Source organism: Lates calcarifer, linkage group LG17 (genome assembly GCF_001640805.2).
Source record: "Lates calcarifer isolate ASB-BC8 linkage group LG17, TLL_Latcal_v3, whole genome shotgun sequence".
In the NCBI taxonomy this organism is placed as follows: Eukaryota; Metazoa; Chordata; class Actinopteri; family Centropomidae; genus Lates; species Lates calcarifer.
Window position 1 is genome coordinate 7,253,000 of NC_066849.1, and position 24,445 is coordinate 7,277,444.

Consider the following 24,445-nt stretch of genomic DNA (forward strand, 5'->3'; position numbering starts at 1 on the left):
TGAGGAGGTGGTTAACATGTGGCAGCCAGTTTGATAACCTCTTTCATTAAAATTTTTCTCAAATCTTCACATTCAAAAGCAACTTAAAAACAAAATTAAAATCATTTACTTGGTGACAATAAATGATATTTCATAGTATTTGATTTATATATACAGATGTTTTAACTTTCTTGTACAAACTACAACTGTGTTAGGAAATGCAGTTCCAGCTCAGATGCAGCTATGATTCATCCTAATTGCAAGTTTCTGTTAATGCTAAACTTGATTACTACTACTTCTCTTTATCCATGCTCCCTGTAAATGGCCTGTTTTACTGTTACTGTTTTACTGACGGTGCAGTGGGAACAACACTGATTAGCATACTGTGACACCAAGCATGAAGCAGGGCCTTTTGTATGTAGCAACCCACCCCAGTACTTCTGAGAACATGCCAGTTTCAGTTTTGTTTGAAATGCCAGCTTATGAGGGATTGTGTGGACATGCCAGAAACAATGGGTGTATACCTGTCACTGATAGAAACTAGAAAGTCTTTAGGTGTAGATGAGAAGAGCTCAAAGTTAGCGATGTCCAGCTGCTTGACTTGAATAGGCTCACAGAGCTCTATCACAAACCTAGAGAGAGGTTAATATAGAGGGTTAATTAAAAGATAAATATACATCAAACTTGACTATGTAAAATCTGGCTATGTCATATGTGAACTGTACTACAAATACTGTACTCACCAGATTTTGTTGCTGCAAGGATTTAGCATGTAAAGGTCCATATTTTCCATGAGAATAGCTGAAGTGCTCTGAGTGAGAGACAGAAGAACGAGAGAGTGAGTGAATTGGCATCCACAATCATCAGCACAAGTTTTGATTTAATTCATGTGATTATTTATTTAACAGCCATTGAACAATTCCTGAATAAATGAAATATAAAAGGGGTAGGATATGTCTGTTTAACCTTGGCCTCATTGTTGGCAGATAGTATCTTGGCACCACACTCCACAGATGCGTAGTTATTCTTGAAGTTTTTCTGGACCTTCTTCACTGGATGGGGGCTGCTGCTGGTTGAGGTATGGAGAGACTGGCCTGGACAGAGGGAGTGTTACATTAGGCCCATTACCAACACTGGAAAAAAAGAGCGCTGCCTGAGAGGAACAAGTAGAGAGGTTATGCAACACACATAAACACACGCTTCGCTGACCACTGCACATGGCGTGCACAAGGAGAAAGAATGAAGAGAGAGAGAGAGAAAGATGGTGTGAGAGATAGAGACAGAAATAGAACATGAGGAAGGAAGCAAAAGAGACAGGCAGAGGTAGACAACGCTAAAAAAAAAAAGCAGTATTAAGGACAAAAAATAAAAAAGATGAGATGTAGATTTAAACTGTTATGTGAAGGCCTCCATGGTCTACAGAAGCAATGGTGCAATCTGCAGCATCATCACGTTATCTTTGAGTTTGCTTTGTGAGACAAAAAGACTTGGAGCAGAACTTTAGATTTAGAATTAAAAACAGAACTTAATGGGACACTGCACTTAGTTCTTGATTCATTTGCACACATGAATCTAAATGTGCACTTTAATAATGTATGCACTCACTTTTCTCCTTCTCCACCTCCATGACCTGTTTCTTCCACTCATCAAATGTGGGGATGTCCTCTTTGCTGGGAACTGAGGGATCCGTCTCTCTGGCAATAATGCCATCCCCCTCCTGAAACACACAGACCGGTGTATCACACACACACACACACATACCAAGAAAAACAGTGGAACTGCAAACCTACCATTTCCATCCTAATACATATCAACATAATTTCTGCAAGGTTTAACACATTAAATTGAAGACCTTTCAAATACCACAAATAATGCAATTTAGAACACTTTTCAAGGTCATAACAGCCCAAGTATGGAAAATATGATTTATTATTCTATCACCTTTTATAAGTACTTCTCAGTGGTATATAACAAACCTTGTATGCATATGTTGCAGAAAATGCTTAAATGGGTTAAGACAGTTAAAGACATTTAAGTTCATGTAAATTTTTGCTTAAATTGACAGCTGACCATTATGAGACAATGAGCTTCCTATTTACTATAGCTAGCAGTAGTGACTGAACTGAACTGAACTGAACAGTGTTTGTTACAGGTCTGATTGTGCTGACTGGAATTCCACAAAAAAGGGATCAAACAGTCTCCTGTGTGCACAATCCACTGTAACAACAACCCCACTTTTAGCGTTAGGGTACATAATGTGTCCTGACAGCCAGCAATCACACACAAAAGTATTTTATGACTACCATTACTGTAAAGAAAAAATATTTCAAACATCTGTAAATTAAATTGAATCAATTTAACAAAGTAATTATTTCCTGAATATGACTAACAGGGTTATCTGAATGCCATCACTGAGCCACTCTTGTGAATTGCATGCTATGACCACTAAGAACAATTAAGGGACTCCCATCCACAGTCCATGGTAGTCAGCTAGCCCCTGGCCACTACAGCATTGAGAAGTACTGAGCTGTGAATAATATTTTGATGGGTTACGTAAATGCCCTTTTGGACCTCATAAGAGAGTCTGATCCTAAAAAACCTTCAACGCAGACAGCCTCTTATGTAAATATCTCAACAGTCTGACGGGAGTCATTGCAACATACAAATTAGTCACCTAGAGCTCCAAACAGCAAAATAATGTACAAATGCAAAATGGATAAAGTCCCCCTGAGAATAGGTACATTCCCACGTGTCTTTAATTATCCTTTACCCACAAAAAAAAGCAACTGAAAGCAAGTTGACTCAGCGTTTGCTACTTGAAACATTCAGGGGCTGCCCTTTAGTAGAACAGCTGCACATACATTAAATATTTATCATTTTCATGTTAAACTAGCCAGCAGTTGCTGTACTTTACTGTACAAGAAATGTGTGGTCACATGTGGGCATGTTAACAGACCTGGCCAACAGTATCCTTAAGGCCAAGTGTTGGTGTGTGTCTGTGGGAGCTGAACCAAAATTGTGGAAATCTTCTTTAGCAGGATTGTGTATCAGCCTATTATGTCACCTGAACATGTGCATTGACTGTTTCTTGTTTAATAAAAAGATGGACAAGTTGCCCAGAAAGCTGACCCGAGTGACAGAGGTGTTTCGGTCCAAACCATCCTCCAGCTCCTGTTGCGGTTGTTGGTGTTCCTGGTCCACATGGCCTGCAGTAGACTGGACCTCTGCTTCTGGACCAGAACTGGGGTTCTGGTCTGACTGCTGGTCCTCTATGCCAGCCTCATCCGTGCTACCATAAAGACATGGGGGCCAATGAGGTGGAGAGGGAGAAGGAGTTGGGGGGTGGAGAGGTAGTGGAGAGGGGGAGGAATAAGGATAAAGACCACAAATAAGTGCACAGCAATGTTGGACACATGATGCAAACAAAACTAATTTCCAGTTTATTTGACAGTATTGACAGTCCTTGGTTGTGAGCAGGCATAACGATGGAAAAAGGAAATAAAAAAAAAAAAGGCAGAGGTAAGTGGAGAGGCAAGGCCAGCTGTCGACGGTTGCGCACAGCAGAGAGGTGTAGCTTGTACCTTGATTACCTGTCTCTGTGCTTTCACTGGCTTCTGGGGGTTAGAAACTCACCTGAGGAGAGGGCTGCCAAAAGGGGAGTTTTCACAGGTTGCCAGTTCGGGGGGAATGACCCCGCACTGTGAATCAGAGTGCTCAGCAAAGACAAAGCTGTCTACTGGGAGTTCATCTCCTGCACTGGCAACCCGCACTGCACTGAGGGAAAGAAAGGACATGGCGTTTACCACACCTCCTTACATTGGGGAGGGTAGAGAGAGTAGAGGGTAGGGTGGGAGAGAGGAGGGGAAGGGGGACAAGAGCAGGAGATAAATGACACAGAGCAGGAGAGAGAGAGGGCAAGAGAAAGAGAGAATAAAGAGAGAAATGGATGGACAAAAGGGTTTCGGAGGTCGCTTGCTGGTGGGGACGCTGATGTGCCTGTCTTAAAATGTCCTGATGTCTTCGAGAAAGGAGTTGAATGCAGAAGTTGCCATGGGATGGACATTTTCTCCTCTGAACTAATCTTGGTCATAGGTCCATGTCCATACAGGTGATTTTCTACCTATTATCACAAACTTCAATTACAAAGTCCTTTGGAAAATAAACTTTCAGGTGCATGGGCAGTTCCAGGTAACTTCACAGCACTGGCCACAAGTTCCATGAAAAGTGACTTTGAAATATCCAGGATGTCAGACCAGCTCTCCTTTGGGGTACTCTTTCAGTTTGTAACCAGTCATTTACAGTGGTTCATTTATAAAAAAATAAAATGATTAAAATAAAACAAAAAACTGAAGGGAACAAAAGTTAACAAACAAAAATATCAAAGAAAATGTGCAATGTCTGACAAAATGATGATTTACAATATATTTTACCTGGATTGGGTTGAAATTGGCTTTAACCATCATAAGAACAACAGATTTATATAGATAGAATTATAATATAATTTGACCAATGTGACTGTTGTGTGGTTATAGCCAACTTCTAGTGCCAGAGACCAGGTCCCTGTAAGGACTGAGGAAGTTAATCTGGGCTTACCCTGTGTGGGTTGGGCCAGCACTCTGTGAGGTAGGTGTGTTTTCAGCTTCATCTGGGGATGTGGCTGGGTTTGAGTCCAGACTGGGATGTGCAGCAGAAGCGTCACTGTAGATTTCTGCTTGGGCTGGAGTATCTGTGGATACTTGGCCCTGTGCTGGAACTGGTTCTGGAGTGGAGGACACTGGGGGTTCCTGGTCCTGGTCATGTGTGTCAGTCTGCAGCTGCAAATCAGTCTGGGGGTCTGGGTGGGGTTCTGGCTCAGGAGCGACAAGTACAGTATCAGACTCTGGGTCTGGTTTTGTCTCCTCCACCTCAGCTTCCTGAGGATTCACAGTCTGGAGAGAAAACACAGAAACATTCACATGTGAAACATCGTCTATCAGCAACTCAATGAGGTGAATCCAGTCTCTTAACTAACATCTTGGGTCAGTGTGTGTGTGAGACATGAACCACACTTATACTCACTTAACCTATACACATTACATTTCTACAGCATTAGTTTATCATTGTTTACAACCTAAACCAGCCAAAGTTAATTCATTAAGTTCATTAAAAAAAATTTATATAACAATATAATTTTTAGCATGAAATGACAGTAGATGTGTGTGTGGACAGTGTACTTCTAAATGTAGCATAAACGTTGTACAGGGAGCTGAGAGAAATTAACTTGTTTAGTTATTATATCCACTTATTGATGATAGTATCACAATTTCTGTGTGCAACCACCAACAGCTGTCCTCAAATATATTAACATTATTGATATCCATGTCTTCAGTCAAAAATACTGTAGAGGGAGAATTTGAGGCACCAAGATGAAAAGTCATAGTGACAACATGACTGGACCATTTTGTTTCATCATTGTTTTTTTCCTCCTATTCCCATTTATGTGTGTTTTGTTAATAATAATCACATCCCTTATAAATAGAACAACCCTTTTATTTATTGTTCAGTGTCTGATGAATAAAGCAATGAATATCTGCAAGTTGAAACACACTGATCTCACACTGTTTCAAAAAAAGCTTTACAGTGCCCCAGATTCTCTCTCTTTTATTTATTCACTACTTAGACCACTTCTTTTACCCACTGCAGCAACCTCTCTCTGTGCTTTAGTATATTTTAGTCTTGTCAGTATTGCCCAAATTTTAGTAGAAGACAGACATATATGCTGTCACCTGTTCTTGGTGTATGTTGTTGTGTGTTGCCAGCTTCTCTAGTGCCGCTCTCTCTGTCTCTAGTCCCATATCGTATGATGTGTGTGTGGGTTCTTCCACCACCTAGGGTAAAAAAAACAAAACAGAAATATATTTTTTCTTTACATCGAACACTCCGCAGTCTTGAACAGGAACTTCTTCTTTCGTATTTAATAGGAAACACCGCAGTGGTCCAACAATTCAAACTGTTAGCCAAGACATTGGTTTGTGTGTTAATCTTTGCATTTTGAAAGCATTTTTTGTGTGAAAATGTCAGATGCAAAAGGTCTTTGCATCTCAGGTTTTCAAAAAGCCGTTTGTTGACAGACAAAGACTGTGTTATAAGGCAAATGACAGACTGCCAGGCCTGTTGAACTGCCCTGGCCTGCCTGTTTGTTGGTGGACCATAAACAATGATTCCCCTTCTTTGCTCACACATGAATACCAAAACAGCTCTCACTTCTCCAAACCATCATTCATTCTGATCCTAATGCACACATAAAAGCACACTCACACACACACACACAACCTTGAGGACCCATTCATAAGAGACCCAGACCTTGTGAGCCAGCATCAACCCACAGCAGGCAAACTTTTCCTCTGGGATCGGTCTACTCTCCACTCTGAATGGAGTGAATGACATCCACCGACGGACTTAAGGTGGATTAGTCTCCAATATTACTCAACCAGTAAGGCTTCGTATTCTCTAAACGCTAACCCCGCAGGGCTGGTCTCAGCCTATATCACCACCATCTCTAGGACACACTGTACAGAGAAACCTATGTTCCTGATAAGATGTAGCTGGACTGCTTTCTAGGGTTAGGGTTAGGAACCATCTACTTGAAGTGGCTCTTATCTTCATGTGCTGAACATAGTTTTCACTCTTTGTGAGTGTTCCTGACCCATTTCCAACCATACATTAACATTGCAAAACAGCATTAGTGGTTGTAAAGTAATAGAGATAAGGTGACGTGACTGACATCTGTCTTGGTGGGAGTTACAGAGACTTATGTAACACCCTCACCCTCCCACCACACACAGTGTGGCCGCCATAATCCAGGACCTCCCTGACCATGCACACCATTCTCTAAAGCTACTCCTCCCCTCTCCATGCCTCCTACTTTTCACCAGGGGTTAGTGGGTCACTGAATACATGACCCAACTCCAACCACTACCTTCTTGGTGTTCTGCTAACTCCTACATTTCATCGTGAGCCGGGAGTCTATTAATACTGCTCACCGCTGCACAGCCGGGCCAAATAGATGACCCAGCAATGTTAACCAAACTAAATAGTTAATTTATTTCTGTTGTGGCTATGACAGAAAATAGTTTACACATTAAGAAACTGATGTTAACAAGGAATTGTATTTAAAAGTATTTTTCAAACCTTGTGTTGCATGGAGTCCTGCTCCTGCTCCTGCTTGTGGCCATCAGGGTTTTTGTCCCCGGCAGACTGACCTGGGCCAGACAAGCTCTGCTCTGAACAAAACACATGTTGACTGGGGTACCTGAAACACAAATAGGGGAAAGTTTGTCAGTAAAATGCAATATTATCATAATACAAGAGGGACATGAAATTAATGGAAGTATGCTATAAACACCTGTTTCTGAACAAGGAGTTGCAAAAAACAATTAAATTAAATAACTTGGTGTCTATTCTAATATCATGCTGAAGGTATAAAACATAACATGATGATAATAAAAGTGTCAGTGTCAACAGTAAAACAATATGCAGTAAGCAATGGGTGCCTTTGAATTAAAAGAATGCTTAGGCTGTACTATATCACATCCTCTGCAGTTAGAGCACTTCCTTCCCTGGGGGGATAGGGGGGTGGTGGGCACATAGGTAATGAAAGTACTGTGTACAAGAGCAAGGATGTTGTTAGTGCATGAACAAGTGATACAGCAGGAGACATAACAAAACCAAAGGAGAAAGGGTAAACTTAGGTCTATAAAGAGAAGGCAGAGTGCAAGAAAAAGGCAGAAAGTGAATGAGCAGGTGTACAAAAGAAGTATAAGAAAATGCCACTCTTATTATTTTGGTGTTTTGGTGTATCTTGGTGTTCTTATAAGCCACTCAGGGTAAACTGCATTCTTTAAATGAGTCTTCTCTTTCCCCTCCTCCACATTTCTCTCCTTTGTTCCTCTCTGCCTTTAAGGCTGAGTAGAGCTCTGAGTGTTGCTGCTACTCTTTTAGCTGCGTCAAAATCAAGATGACCAACTTGTACAGCCTAATCTAAGTTTCATTGCAGTTTCTATACTTTGCATATCCAGTGCCTGGTTTCCTGTCCACTCAATTATGTTTAACTACTGCCAAGGCTGCTTCCCATACTTTACAGTACAGACTAGCAAAATATAGCAGCTCTTTAGCAGTGTGCTTGAAGCCAGCTGGGCCTGAAGCACAAAAAACATGAGGACTACTGTTTTTGTATGCATGTTAATTATGAGTGTACTGTCCTTGGAAAAAATGAATAATAATAATGAATAATGGATGACAATGAGTGCAAAATAAATAGGGATGGAATGGAGAAAAGCATCAGAGGTGATACAAGGCAGACAGAGAATCATTAGAAATCTAGAAACAGGCTGAAAATAGGGACACAGCAGAAAAACAAACAGCTGGTTCTCCCTTGGTTTCCTTATAAGTAGAGTTGAAATGAAGAGAGGAATGAAAGAAGTGGAGAGTGACGCTGAACTGACAGTGAGAGGTCTGTCTAAACATGTTCCCTCTGCTGTGATGCTAACTCACCCACAAACTACATTTTGGCTTCTCTGAACTTTAACAAGTCAGTCAGCAGTCTGCTTTAAAGACATTAGGCCAACTAATAATACACAGATTGAGTTAAATTGTAAGGCGCCAGAGTTAAACAAAGACCTCCTCACACACTCCTCTCTAGTTAGGCAAACAAGGCCAAAACTGGACATTCAAAAAATGTAGATCAAAGACCCATATTACAGCTTTGAGCAGGTTCTATTATGGATAACTACAACCACTGACATGCGCAGTGTACATTTGCTTAAACCTGACGGCTTGTGTAGATTATGGAAATACAAAATGCAAAGCCAAACATGCCGTCTGACAACACCTGACCTTACATCAGTGACAGCAACAACAAAAGACAGAGCTTGGAAACAAACACCATGTGATTCTGAAACTGGAGCAGCCTCCCCTTGAGCGGTCGAATATCAATGTCAGGAGAGAGTGGGACACATGGACAGTCATGTTAGCGCCCTGTCAGCCTGGCTGCTAGGAGGAGGGAGATGAGCGGTGACCACATGTACTCACAATCACACATAAAGACAACCATCTGTGCAAGTCAGTGTCCTGTCACTCAGAGAGCCTCTCCATCTATTTCTGTTTATTAACATTTGAGGTAACTGAACGATGAGATAAAAGATTGACAACAACATCCACAGATCTTTTTAAAGGGGTGTTGTATAACCCATCCAATTCATGAGTAAATGACAACTCAATTAGATGTTAATCTAGAGCTCCTTGTATTGAGATCAACATGCCATTTACCAAATTAATCAAAACATTTTTGGACAAGAGTTGTGATCCTTTATTGAATACAACATATCTTCTGGCTATGTTACAGTCAAGATAATAGTCTCTGCTAGAGAAATTAATATCTCTGCCTTTTCTATAACAGATTTATCCCTGTCTGAATATTGAACATAGGTGCAAAATATAATGTCTAGGACAAACACCTTCCTCCTAAATGCTGAGAGACAGCTGACCCTGACACCAAGACATGACATTTACCATTGTCCTTTTAGATCCCTACTGATGATGAAATGCAGGCATGTTCCTATATGTGTTAACACCTCATAATATACTGTACACTTTCCCAAAAGGGCCATTAAGAGTTACAAAGCCAGTGAGGGAAACTTAAGAGGGCAGGCCTATACAGATACTAAGCAGTAAATATGAACCATGAGCTAATATAGGCTCCTGGCTAATCTTAGATCCATAGCTTGAAACTATGTTGTGTTGCATTTCAAATGTCTCCTGTGTCTTCCTTCACTCTAAACCACTCAGACACACATGGATGTAGAGGGAAGACATCTTCTGCATATCTTACTGAGGATGCCAAGAAGTTATGCAACAGTCTGCTGAAGAAATGAAATGCCAGCAAATTACGAGGACAATGTGCAGTCCCTGCAGAGAAAATATGATAATGACTTTATTTAGATTTTTTGTTCCATCAAATACATTTGAGAAAAACATGTCAAAGTGAAACATTTTTTGTAATCTATTAAATGAAGCCTTTGATTTAATAACTCAATAACTGATTGTTGACTATCAGGGTATGACTAACGAAGAGAAAATGTCATCAACTTGCATGTTCAGTCAATTTAGATCTAGTCTTTGCTCCCCTCAAAAAATCATTTTATTAGATCCTGGTTGAGTTGCTCTCAATAACTGGCAGATCATTTTTTTAGTCTTAACCATATTTTTCTATACAAAATCCTACATGCTAGAATTCATCCTTATTTAGTGAGAACTTCGCAACTGTAAGGAGAGTGTTTTTAGTGTTGTCCTTGGATTCCTGGCTTGCCTTCAGAATTTCATTACTGGCATCTTTGTATAGGATGCCACAAATCCGTAGAACTGCTTTACAAATTTTACCAAGATGTCACATGGTCTGGTATGGTCTGAATACTTTGCTTAGTGGTGACATGCATATTTTATATCAAGGTCCCCAAGTTCCTGCACATTCTCTAAAACAAAGCTTAGATGTTTGGCCATGTAGTTTCATATAAACTCCTCTCTGTACAGTTTTGCTAAAACAGTCACTTAACTACAAATGTAATTGACTAAATTCTTTAAAAGTAGTAAAATCTCATCTTGAATGTGTATTTACAATGGTGACACCCTGGTAATCTATTGTTTAAGGAACATACCACATAAACACAATGGTCATGGTTTGACTCTCAGTTCTGGGACTTTTGTTGTACCCCACTTTCTCTCTCCCTCTACAGATATTCAAATCTTTTTAAAAAAGGCATTCAATAACTCTGATAAGAGAACACTTGTGTAAATACATCTAGGTGACAAACAGATCATTCAGGTTTAAGTGAACATGTCACAGAGTAAACAATCCTGTGTAAACTTCTGTGATGGTTGGATAAACTTCCGCAATGCAGCTCACTGAGTTAGTGTTAAAATGGAAACTGCCAAGTCACAGATCGCTATTCAAATAATGAATATTCAAATACAGATATTAAAATGTGTGGAGCAATTCAAGACCATAAATGCCTCGTACTTACTGAGCTACATGTAAAATCAAGCCTGAACTGTGAAACAAGGGTGAAAGATACCCTCCGCCCCCGCTCTGCGTCATCTTCATGAATGAATAGAAAGACCTGAGTGTTGACATTCCTTCTTTCCAAGACAAAAAAAAAAGGAAAGCAGGCAAAAATAGAAAAAAAAAAACATGTGAAGGAAGGGGCTGCTCTGAAATGATCTGCTTGGGGGGGCGTACTGTGACCTACTTCTTAACTTAAATGGTTATGCAACAGTAGGAGGGGGTAAAGTATGACCCACAAATGGAGAAAAACTGAGAGAGTACTGCAAGGATGGATTTTTAAATGTCCATGTATGTTACATACCAGTAGTAGGTCAATGCCAAGCTACTGAAGGAAGAGCCTGAGGCAAGACTAATGAGTCAGCAGCCTGCAAATACACTCTTCCTCATTCTCTCACTCTCCCTGTTTCCTGTCCCACTTCAAAAGTACCTGGGGATTTTAAGGTCTTTTTGTCCTTTACATTCCCCTCTGTGAAATCATTTTGCAATATTCCTTTGAGAGCAAAAGTTGACATTATCAGCTTTGAACAGATACACACAGACACACTGGCTACATCCCCTGATACACTGTCTGTGCTGGTTCCACGTAGCCAAATCCCCTGATATTTCCTGTTGGCTTAAGGACCATTCAGTTTCAGGGGACATGGATATAACTCCACCAAATCAACTGTACTGTACTGTACCAACTGACTGGGTTCACACAAAACTGAGACAACAGGCTGAGGATGACCTTCATCTGCCAGCAGAAAGCCAAATATTTTCACCAGCTGCATGGCATGCTAACTGCGCTCTGATCTCTGCTCAAACAGGACGTCTGCCTGGTCACAAAAAGTTTTCAGAGGCCTTGTGCATGACAACACATATGACCTTGTGTGTGTGTAAGCATATGTGTGCATCTGTTTGTTGCTCCTGTAGCCTTGGGTCCTGCTCTTTCTCTCACTCATCCTATACTGCTGTGATATTCTTCCCACATATTGTTTTGTTTCTTTGATTCACAACAGTTTGCCTTTGTCATCCTGCCCTCTCATGCATACTTGGACGTAGCATGACACTGCAACACACGTAAAAGTACTGTATATAACCTGAGCCAGGACAGATTAGCTGGTGCTTTTCCCTCACCTGGCCTACATCTCAGACCAGCTGCTGCTCTTAATTACATAAACTCTCTCTCACACACACACACACACACTGTCTTTGACTAACCAGCAGCATGTGAAATGCACTAATTCTTTCATGTACAGAAGCTGAAACCGTGTCACTGTGTCAAAAAAAAAACAGAGATAGATAAATAAAAGAGAAAAAAAGTCACCACTGTTTGTACAGTAAATTAGATAAACTGGCTGACAACATACAGAAGTCACTGGGTGTTTGGTATTAGGATCTTGATTATGAATTAAACAGGAAAGTGAATAGTGCTGTTCATCTTGTCCTGTCCTCAGGCAGAGGAGAGTCTTGTGATGATTTTCACTGAAGTTCAAATTATTCTTAATATACAACGCATGGTGCTGGGAGCTGGGTTAATAATGTGAGAAAGGCAGATGGAGACCAACGTGATGATGTAGTGAGCTGGTTCAAGTTTCCTTTTAAACTGGACTGTCAACTCACTAAAGCCTAATCACATGCTTGGAGAGAGCAAACATACACACACACACACACACATAGTAAAATAAATCCAGCTGTTTTCTCTCTGAGCCACATCTCTTGAGAATAAATCCTTTGAGCAGGCAGAGAACCCATATTCAACTAACGCACTGTAATGTTTTAAGAAGCTGACAGAAAGAAAAACAGTCAGAGAGGGAAAAACAAAGAAAAAGAGCTGAAGAGAGAGAATCCAGGATCCACGTGGGCAGAGGTGGATTGTGGGGCAGGGAGATGTGCCAGGGCTCGCCAGTAAAAAGTGGGCCAGCGCATCTGCCAGGCAGACAAAAATGTCGTCACCATTTGGAGGACAGGGGGTGGGGGCAGAGCCTTAAAGCCCAGCCTTAGACGAATGAGCGTATTTATGTGTGGAAGTTTGCATGTGCGTTCTAATTTTCCTCCACATACAAGCATGGAATAGCGTGGAGCAGCAGTTTGTTCTAAAGCCTGCTGATCCCCCATAATCCTCTGCACTGGCGCATCCTCAGGGCAGCCAGGACATTGTGGCTGAACTGGTGAATAGCTCGCTCGCTAACACACAGTTCTGAACCAGACACTACTTGGGTACATTTGCTGTCAAAGGGCCTTGTTGGTGACTGGCAGATTGTTTTCCTCAGACTTGTTTCCCTCTTTTCTCCTCTACATCCTATCCAGAATTCTTGCACACACAGTGAAACTGTGGCTCTGTGCTTTCCCTAAATTCCTCCTCCTATGTAAACTCACAAAGACAGCTTGGGGCTAGGACAAGATTTTCAGCAAAAACTCAGACCTCTGTTTCACATCAAATCTACATTGTCAAATTCGAAATTCAGGAATGAACAGTCCATCTACTGATGGATTTTGGACTGGTCCGATGAGTTCAGGATTACATACCAATTTATGTTTTTTTAAAATCTGCCAATTATTATTGGTTATCATGTTGTCAACGTATCTATGTACTTAAGTAAAGTTACATGACTTCTAGTAGTTTGCTCAAAATGCTAACAATTCAATATCTCAGAGGCACAGCGGAGCAGCAGAGAAGCCGGTTTTGACAGACTCCACTAACAGGAATATCACCAACAGACAAACAAACAGTGGGGTCAAGGGAAAGATTTCAGAGAACTGATATTCATGTGTTAAATCCTGCTGCTGCAGACACATATGTTTATTTGCTTCTCTGCTTTGACATGGAGTGACACAAAGTCTATAAATGATGAGTAGGGTTTGAGTGGCAAGCTCATTTCCCTAAGTGCTTTAATGATGTGTGCTGAGTTGCTGTTTTGGAAGAATATAGGAATACCCCATATAACCAGGACCTGGGTCTGCATAAGAATCTTAGAACAGGAAATCAGTTTTAACTGACCCAAAGCTCTGCATCAGAGTAATGCTTTTTGTAAGGTCCGAATTTTACATTTAGGAGTAATAGCATTTTACTTTTTTAATCTCCCTCTTCTCTAGAACTTAGGAGAGTTGTCCTAACCTGTTAAAACGGTCTTAAGCTGTTGGGACACTTCCCACCAGGGGAAGGCCTGCATAACCTGAAATAACCGCAGGTAAGAGAATACAATATATCCATACTCAACCTGCGTTTGAAGAATAAATATAGAAAAAAATGTTTTATTTATTTTAACTGTTTTATCAAGTTGCATTAATGAAGTTCTGTTCAAGCAATGGGACAGTAAAGTTCCTGCACACTCATGTGATACTTATTCTTGAAAATGCTATGCTAATAAACACACTGACGCATGCCCAGAAGATCCTGGCAGAATGACACCTCTTCATCCTGTTCCTCCTGATAAGCCAAATAATCACAATCTGATATTAAACACTTAAGTTCATTTTACACAATGAAAGGCCTTATTCTCTTAAAATTACTACAGGTCTAAATTATTTGTAAAGCTTGTTTGTCTTTCGGATCTACAAGAATCCCTCTTTGACTAAACTGGCTCTGTGACGCACATAAATACTTCAAAATTTACACAGGAGCCTTTCTCTAGGATGTAGAGTGAATGAACAGACACACCTCTCTTTGGAAATTAGCCTGTGGCACCAAAGTAGGCAAGTCACCATGTGGAAGAAAAAACTGCTGCTCCTGTAAGGTTATACTCACCTCACATGCCTTCTACTGTAAGATACAGTACATTCTCAACCAGAACTAAAAAGCTAACATTTAGAAAGAGCTGCATATTGTTCCACTAAAATTATGCCCAACTAAATACCACCTAAACCTCAGTAACACAGCAATAACACTAAGTCAGGAACGTACGGCTTAGACAATACTGAAGTGAAAATGAAACCTGTCTGTCAAAGAGGGCCCGAGCACAAACATCACGAATCAACTGTCTTGTAAATGCACTGACAAGACAAACCCAGATACATGTTGTGTTACAGGCTGCAACTGACAATTACATTAATTATCAATGACTGTTGGTGCTGATTATTTTCTCAATTAATTGTTTGGTCTGCTGAAATTACAGAAAATAATAAAAAATACTCACTATAATTTCCCACAACTCGAGTTACTTATTCATATTGCTTGTTTAATTCATCCTACAATTCAAGCCTTAACCATTCAAGTAGCACCCATATTAGCAATGGATAAATTCACAGTATGGACACAAAAGACTCAATTCAACAAAAACTGTGAAAGAAAGGTTAATTAAATTGAATTGTATATTGAACTCCACAAATATTATTCTCAGGGGTGATTAACATATAAATGTGTCAAGCATCTACTTTACATTTATCTAAGTGTCTAGTTTTAAAATTAAGTAATTATATCATCTGGATTGACAAGGGAAACAGTATTGGACTTTACATCTGTTTCTGCTGTATTCACAATCATATCCTGTATCAATCTGCAGTGAAATTAAGTGCACATCTCTTCTCCAATACCAAGCCAGACAAAAGACTTACAGACATAGTATGGTAGCAACAGTGAAGCTGTGACTGTGCAAAACATCGCAGTCAGACAGGGATCAAAGAGGCTTGGGAATGAGACATCAGGAACACTGGCTCAGGACAATGGGACTGAGGGATGCGGTCATGTGATATAATGCAATTTGATAGGAAAAGCCATTTTCCCAGTGCGGGTGGGCATGGGTGGGTGTGGATACAACAATACACGTGCATTCTTCGTCAGTATGTATGCATCAGCAAGCACAGTGGGAGAATGAAAACTCATCAAACATTCACCTCAGTACACAGTGTACCCATGTGTTGCAGGGTGGTGAAACATTTACATTTACCATAGGTACTGCACTGTAAACAGTGGCCTTATAACAAGCAAGAAAACACCATGCTTTTCAAAATAAAAGAAAGAAAACTGACATGAATCCTTTGATACTTTAGCTTTGAACAATACATTTTATTCATACAGTAGCTTATGTAGTAAATCTGAAACAATGAGACAGTATTGTCCATTTCATTGTGATATCCACTACAAATTGAATTAATTTGGCCTGTGATATAAGATAATGAGATCTTGCATTTAGCAGGCAGCACAAGGAGAGTAGATTTGATGATCATTTCGTATGTCTTTATGTGCAAGCTTCAGCAAAACATGCCCTCATTAGCTTTAGTACACAATGTTCTTTAGTAGCCCTGCGTGTCAGCTATGGACAGGGCCTCTCTCATTCAGACAGTTATAAGGCACAAATACACACAGACCGTTAGGCACTTGCTGCATACAACGAAAAAGAGAGAAAAAGATCCACACACATACATGGTACAAGCTTGAGAGCCAGTCAGTAGCTTCATAAGGTAAACAGTAAAGAGCAGTGAGCAAGAGAGGGGGAGGGGAGGAGAAGAAACGTTTTCATGAGGAGAAAAATAGTCCCTTTCTCTAGCAGGGCAGGAAAAAGCAAAGCAACCTCCTCCTGGTTTTGGTGTAGTCAACTATCCACAAGTCACTACTGTATTCAGCCATCACTTATGCTGAGATGCATTAAAACACAACTGAAGATGGAAAATGTTCATGCCTTGAACTGTGTTAGACTATTACAATTAAAGAACCTCTTGCATTGTTAATTACTGTAAAGATACATTTACTATACAAACAAAAAAAGTTCAAACAGAAAGAAGTTCACACTGCTCAGTTGTCAAATAGTCAAATGAATTAACTCTCTACCCTTTGCCATACCCTCTTCTCACACATGCAAACACACGCAGTAACACAACATGATTCTTCTGACGCAAGTCTCCACCTTTAAGACCTAACAATCTCCACCCTCAGAGTACTATTCACAGTAAACAGTGGTATTTTCTCTCAAACCACTGACAGAGCCTCAGGCAACTGGCCTGCATTCAACTCTCACTGCAGGCCTACCTTTTCTCAGAAAAATATTATGCGAGCAACAGGATCCTGAAGTTACTGCTGCCAGAAAATAAAGACAGGACTATCACAACCAAGTTTCTTTCTCAAATTTAAACTCTTGTGGGGCTCACCATGGACGACTACAAGCTTTTACACAATCCTTGTTTTACTCTTTTTAGTGACAGGCCTACAAGTTTATAACAGATAATTCACAACAAAAAACTATGCTGATACGTGTTGTGGTGTTCAAATAATATTTGCAAAAACAGCTGCAGGGTGCAAGACTAACGGCATTTAGCTTGGGACATTGAGCTTTGAAACACCCTATAAAGGCAAAGGATGTGAGAGACAAGATGGATATCAACACAAAACTGAAAGCTAGGATAATCAGTTTGCTATTTCTTAGTAGGTTTAGGTTTTTATTAAAAGCAAAAAAAATTAACAAGACACCTGACAAAGACAGGTCACACAAATAAAACAGGCACTATACTACAGCCAGAACAGCCAGTTTGTCTGATTGATTCTGTGACATAAAATCAGTTATTTAGTTTTTGTGACAGTTATCCAGGTGTGTGAGTGCACCATTACTTCCACACTAACTACTAAAGAGAGTGCAGCTATGTTCCAGTAAACACAGACAAAGCAAACGGATCAACTCTGGGTTCATTGTTTTGTCTCTCACTACCAACTGATGTCTACTTTCTGTTTACCACACATCATGAGAAGTGCAAACAAATGGCATCCTAACAAGCTATATTGCATAAACTGCAGTCTGACCGGATTATAATTTCTCCACACCACATAAACCACATTCACTATGACCATCCCATGTTCATTACTGTTATCTGGGGAAATGTTAACTGCAATCTGGATTAGAGATTATTATTTCTATTATCCAGCCCTACTGCTGAGGACTCGCCTTGGACACCCTGGTGTACTCATTTCACCTACCACTGGATGTGCCTCAGGTGTTGCCTCACTCTGACGAATTCACATTACTCATATTATAAAAAGGGGCCTGCATAAAGCATTAACATACAGAGAGTCATGCAGCTGGGAGATAGGAGGGCCAGCAAGCAAAAGAGGGCTCAGAGTGCTCATCAATCTCCATGGCCAGTGGGCAGGAACAATAGTGTGCTCTGGAGTGTCAGTCCAGCTCTGTCTCTTCACATAAAACTAGAGCTGCCAGCCTTCAGTGCTAAACCGTGGCCTGCTACAACAACAACAGAAAGATGGACTCTCAGTTATTGAGCCCCTAGTTTCTAAGCCAGTGGTCAAGGAAAAGGAAGGTTTTATTGCTAAATTTTAAGTCAGGGATTTAAAAGATCCAGACCCAGTCTCACAGTAAGACAAATTAAATCCATATGTACATACAGCCAGCAAATCATTGCCCCCTGCAAAAAGAAAACTGATCTAGTTATGTAGTTATTTTTTCAATGATTTCATTAATATTCTTTTAATTTAACAATAGATATCTAGCTTATAAAAACATTTGATTCCTTAAACCCAACATCATGTCTTCAAATAGCTTAATTTGTCTGCTGATCAAAAAACACAACAAAATGTAATTTTATATCTCCAGTGATGTAAATAAATTTATAACAAACATGAACCCTGCAAATGTTTGACATTTTTATTTGATAATTGACTTCAAAGATCAATTTTCTGTTGTTTGAACAGACTAGTTGTTTAAACCCTAATCTGTTTTTCAAATAGAATCCTTAAAACGCAGACAGAAACAAGAGACATGTAATCTGGTAAACTCTGATTAAACATAGAGAAAAGGCAACAAATAACTTCAACCAAGAACAGGAAGCCTGAGTCTGGTTTGCTCAGTGAAGAGGATGATGCTGCCGTTTTTTGACATGTAGGTCAAATGTCACGTTTGCTCTAACAGATATAACCTTGTGGCTTTTTTCTCCTTTCTTTAGGAACGTATACAATTCCATTCTTTTGAAGTTAATCAATGCTTTATATTACTCTGTTTGAGAAAGAGTTCCTTAGATACAATACAGAGAGGTGAGATATGCTGCACCTTTGCTCAGAAAGTTAGGTAAGTTAATGAAAGATAAGAAAACAATCAAACCAGACAGACCCTCAGTAACAAACTAGAAGATGGACACACTCCAATCCCTTCACTGTACACGTGCTGGCTAATTAAATTTTCTCCATGATGAGATCCCTTTATACTGTGAAACAATGAGCTTCTAATACACAGCACACAATGTCCTCAGATCATGTCTTATTTGTGCATCTGTGTATCTGCATGCACATGACTTGCACAACATGATAATACAGCATGTGGGCGCCTATGCATGAATAACTATGAATGAGTTTCAGACATCTACCATTCATTAGAAATTAATACCAATGATGTCCTTCAGACTGCAAAAACGGTAGTCTAGGACCATACATTACTGGGTAATATATTTCATGTCTTTTGGGTTGGCTGTAACGCAACATGAAATCAGAATGTGGCAAGGTCCTGTTACAATACCTGTAATAGGGTAAATACAACACAAATACCACAAATACCATAAATAAATACTATGCCCTAAAAAGCTGCATTTATATATTCCTTCACCGTTCAGTGACAGCATTCAAGAAGCCCAGGTTTCCAGTGGGACAATACCAGAACAACAAGAGCAACAAAGGGGTCGCCTAATGAAGGCAGGGCTAAGAGGAGAGAAAAACTGAGCACGTGTATGAACGCACACACGCTGTAAATCACAGCAGCCACATGATACTGCAGGACCATAAAAGTTACAACAAGGCAGCTGGATGGAAGGAATATCTGGAAGGTGATGTTTCAAGAAAAGGCAGCAACATTGTTGTGTCCCAAGTCAGGCTTTCATACCTTCCATTTCCCTTTTGAGTTCCAACCCCCCCACCTTTCAAGGCTGAACCAGCCAAAAACACACACAGTGCTCTCTGTTCCTCTGTCACTTACTCTCAGTGCCCAATACAGGAGGTGGTGAGTATCTCCTGGTAGGAAAAACATGCAGTACTATCAATGACAATGGGCCCCCTTGCCACTAATGCACGTGGGCAACACAAAGAGGATCTACTTATGTAACAACTGCCCCAAAACGGGAACTTTTACGATGTGGGCTGAACACATAGTTCTTTTAACAAGAGGGTCCTCTAGCTATACCCTGGCTGGCTTCTTTGTACAGTGCTCACATTGCCTTTGAGCAAGTTATAGAGGACACTGATCAGACAGAGACAGTCAAGAAATGTTTCTAAGACATTAGTTGATATACTCCATTCACCTGATAATTCACAGTGACATTTCTTTTGGGTATTTTTATAACCAAAATCTTTGTGTTACAAAACATAGTCACATGATGAAAACCTGAGTGCAGCAGAGGCAAGTGACAGTCCATATAGACTGTCTCACCTATAGATTTAGGAAAGCAAACAGGTTGGATAAGCAAAACACTGTGGTGTTCTCTCACTGGGTTGGCATCTAAACACACAGCACAAATCACAAAACATCTCTTTGGGATTTATAAGCAGAGGCAAAACACATATCACAATACCCTAAAGCCAACTCTAAGACATTTAATTACATCAAGACTAATCAACAGAGCAAACCCTTAATTACATAATAATCAGGCAAGTCAGCAGATTAAAAATTCAACAGCACTGGGTGGACAACTTTACTGTGCCTGAATATGCTCAGAGAATTGTAATGCTTTCTTAGTTATTAGTTATGCTGTGGCAGACTGAAGTGTGTCTGCAGTCTAAGGGAATATAATAGAAAATCCCCAGCTGGTCATTTGGCTGCAGACTTGTCTCATAAGTGCTAATCATGTTGCATAATAATAATCTTCAAATGGTTGTGAAACTAATAAGCATATGGCATAGGGACAGAATGAGAAGATGGCAGGATGCAGCTATTTCTCTTGAGCATGCTCTGGTACAAATTGATCTGGTACAATTAGATATAAATATAAAATTAGCAGAAAGATGTCACCTGTTTGAAATAAAAAAAAAACATTGAGTTTGTAACCTGCAATGAGAGTTGTGTTATTACATACAGGAGTGCTGATACACCACATTCAGCGAACATCTCGACAGGATTCAAACTCTAACTGGGGAGAAAATATGTCTGTGGTGAGGTATCATTACTGACAATCAACCTGGCTAGAAATATGCACTCTCACACAAACACTCTCAAGTAAACATGCACACACTTTCTCCAGCAACGCTGATGTCAACAGTTTGAGCCAGCATACCATAAACATAGTAAGATCCCTGTTGCTGACTACATAAATGAAGGGGCAGCATGACACACACAAAATACATTCTGCTGTGCCTCTCTAAGTACTGCAGCATAAAGATCTCTAGCTGAGCAGGCACAGCAATCCCACAGTAATATACAGAAAGACAAGACTTCACATAGGTGTATTACAATAAACAACATGAAACCATGGAACCAGAACCTGAAATATCAACATTAGCCCTGACCACAGGGTTATTATAAGCAAGCACTGAAGCACAATGACAGAATGATGCCCCCCCCACAGTCTTTCGCCACTAGTCTCCTAATACAGAGCCCCTCTCTGTGCCTAAAATCACTGCTGCCTTGGAAACCCTTGGATTACTGCAAGGCTTGCATTCCCTGTTTCTGTGCTCCCACTGAGACGTGTGAGAATTGGCAAGGACGAGTGAGAACGACAGCAACACGCTAAAAAGGTTTTGCATTAGTAATGAGGTCTACGCGTGTGGTTGCATGGTCAAGTTAGTTACCAAGAAAGTGAAAAAGTGCACCAATGACCAAACAAAGTCTAGTTGGTACCAAGGATTGAAAGCCGTCTCATTTGTGGACTTAATTTATAATTCAATATTTAATTCAATATTTAAATGACTAACTATGGATATCTTGATTCCTTAGTCATGTTTCTGTTTTACTGGCCTCTGGGAGGCAGAGAGCAACACCATGTTCTGCCAAACTGTTGTGTTTTCGTGTTCTTCTCCTCTCTTCCTTCTCTATTTGCCTGCTATAAAGATGAGAAAGTACACTAAATCCTATCTGAGCAATACCTTAACTCTTTCAAAATAATCTTATCTATGGGAATATGATGATTTTCAGAAGAAAAGGTACAAAGGTTAAGGACTAAGAAGTGGTTTTATCATCTGTCTGATTCCATTTGCAATTCAACCAGTGAGCTAGAGTCCCTCTTTTTCTGTTTACTATGCTATGAGGAAGCAGGGAGAAGGAAAAAACCAATACTGGTTATACGGGTCATTACAGGACTATAATTATCAGGGACCAAAAGTTTGAATGAAATGGATATGTTAATTACGTCCTGTGTTATGTTTACAGAACCACTGTTGGCTCTCAGTTGGTAGCACAGGTATTATATTATCATTTCCTGGAAACATTATATCAAAACAAGTGACCACACATCTAAATATTAGCCAACTAATATGAATCAGATTACATACTCTACCAAAACAAAAACCTAAAAATCCAAGCTTCTATATTGTCTTGAAAAGTGACAGTGAATGGTTGTCACTGCTTGTAGAGAAAGACGTGTGGTCTACAGGCCACATACTGGATGGTTACCTGCTCCTGAGTCACTAGTCTGGATGAGAGAGGCATGTTAGCCAGCTAGTTAATTCCACAAACCCTATGTATTGTTACCTGCTCCATGCCTCTAAGATTAAGCAAATTCATGAGTTGCGTTGATCTACCAGATGTCACCCTGGTGTGCATGTGCTTTGCCAGAGAGCCAGAGTCATCTTTTGTAACAGGGCAACTCATTTACACTGTAAAGTAATGACATATTTGTTACATCTGTATAAGTACAATGATTTTCAATTAGTAATTTTACAGCACCTTTTCACTTTTACAGAATGTAACCCAGTATCCTCTGATTTGTAGCTACACATGATAGTTAATTGACATAGGGTAAATGCATATAAATTTTAACTACCACTGATTATTTGTTTTGTAATTTATTGAGTAGGTTCACAATGCCAACATTTACAGAAATAGAGAGAGAAATAGAGAAATACGTGCTACATTTTATTTCACGTTTATAAATAAGTGATTTTAAGTAATTCTGGGTTTATATCTGTTGTCCAGACTAAACAATGTTGAGAAATTAGTTAGGACTTAATAAGCTGACGATATAGATTTGGCATAGTTTAGGGCATTTTTCGAGATGGATAATTCGACTGAAAAATAACCCATACTGAAATAATGGTTGGTTGAAGCCACAAGAAGCAGGGGGAGAAATTATAACTGCATCATTATAAATCCTATAAGCAGTAAGCAGTTTGTCACGGTCACTTAAAGTATTTTTAAATCAAAATTAACGTTACCATCCACCTGACAAGTACGTTTACCATCACTGCCCAACTTGTTTAGGTTAGCTAGCTATGTTGCTATTCAACAGCTGAATATAGGTACTCTACTAACACAATACAATCCTAAAACCAACTACGTTTATCAACCAGTTATGTCAGTTACGGATAAAAATCGTGTTCAGGCTTTCCTTCTGTTAGAGGTCAACTAAACATCACACAGCACACTGTGACGAGCTGACAATGTTAGCTCTGTAGCAGGAATGGTTCATTGATGACTGACGGATACTATGCGACAAAAAACATCAAGCAAAGCGACGTGACGGACAGGATGATTATCATGATGCGTGGTTCTCCTAATGTTACAACTGTCATGTGTCTGACATGTCGTTGATAATGTAAATGAGGTGTACATGTCGGGCTAAGCTTACCAGCACAGGAGAGCTACAACGAGGCACACCAACAAAACGCGCAGCCTCTTCATTATCTTCCCGCGGGGACCAACATCCTCGCTCTTTGGGTTTTTTCTAGTCTCTCAAGGCTACACGATACACCGAAGACAAGCTTAGGGTCTGTGTTGATAACAAATTAACAAACGACTGTATTCTCTGGCTAAGACCTACACTTGAGGTGTGCTAATTTTCATTGTGCGGACCAGTTGTCCGCCTCTTTTTCAGCGTTAGTAGCTACTGCTGTTGACGGGTAGCTGGCTCTTGGTAAGTTCAACCCATGCTCTACGTCCGACCAATCAAATCACAGCTGATGATTTATCGACCAATCACAAGAGAGGTAACAACACCGTGTTTAACAACCCCACCCCACCCCTTCCCGCCCCCCTGAATGAGGATGAGTTGGTGAATGTGGAGCAGGACGCGTCACCTATTCCTTGATAAGCAAATCACCGTGCATCATGCGATATTCAAAGTTGTTGCACAACCGTCTGATGTAAAACGTTTCAAAAGGTGACTAATGTCGATACATTTGGCTTTGTAGAAACAATTATTTGAGTGTTCAAATCACTTGACTAGATGTGGGGTGAGTGCTTGGAGCAAGGTGAACGCTGTGTACTTTTTCTTCAACATCGCAAAACACTTTCAAATAGTATAGAAATATATATT

At 40.1% G+C, this 24,445-nt stretch overlaps 1 protein-coding gene across 4 annotated transcripts in view; it reads right to left on the reverse strand.

The window, feature by feature from the left end:
* suco (SUN domain containing ossification factor) overlaps window positions 1–24,034 on the reverse strand; it is a 39,644-nt gene extending 15,610 nt beyond the window's left edge. For 3 of the 4 annotated variants that reach the window (XM_018670164.2, XM_018670163.2, XM_018670162.2), the window contains exons 1-10: window positions 23,759–24,034; window positions 7,150–7,270; window positions 5,745–5,846; window positions 4,573–4,907; window positions 3,613–3,753; window positions 3,109–3,268; window positions 1,585–1,696; window positions 946–1,073; window positions 723–790; window positions 504–611 (exon numbers count right to left, since the gene is read on the reverse strand). In XM_018670164.2, coding sequence (XP_018525680.1) covers window positions 504–611; window positions 723–790; window positions 946–1,073; window positions 1,585–1,696; window positions 3,109–3,268; window positions 3,613–3,753; window positions 4,573–4,907; window positions 5,745–5,846; window positions 7,150–7,270; window positions 23,759–23,811 — 1,328 coding nt within the window. In that variant the 5' untranslated portion in view covers window positions 23,812–24,034. The remainder of the gene's footprint in view (window positions 1–503; window positions 612–722; window positions 791–945; window positions 1,074–1,584; window positions 1,697–3,108; window positions 3,269–3,612; window positions 3,754–4,572; window positions 4,908–5,744; window positions 5,847–7,149; window positions 7,271–23,758) is intronic. The other variant, XM_018670165.2, reaches the window with a different exon arrangement.
* Window positions 24,035–24,445: the final 411 nt, after the last annotated feature.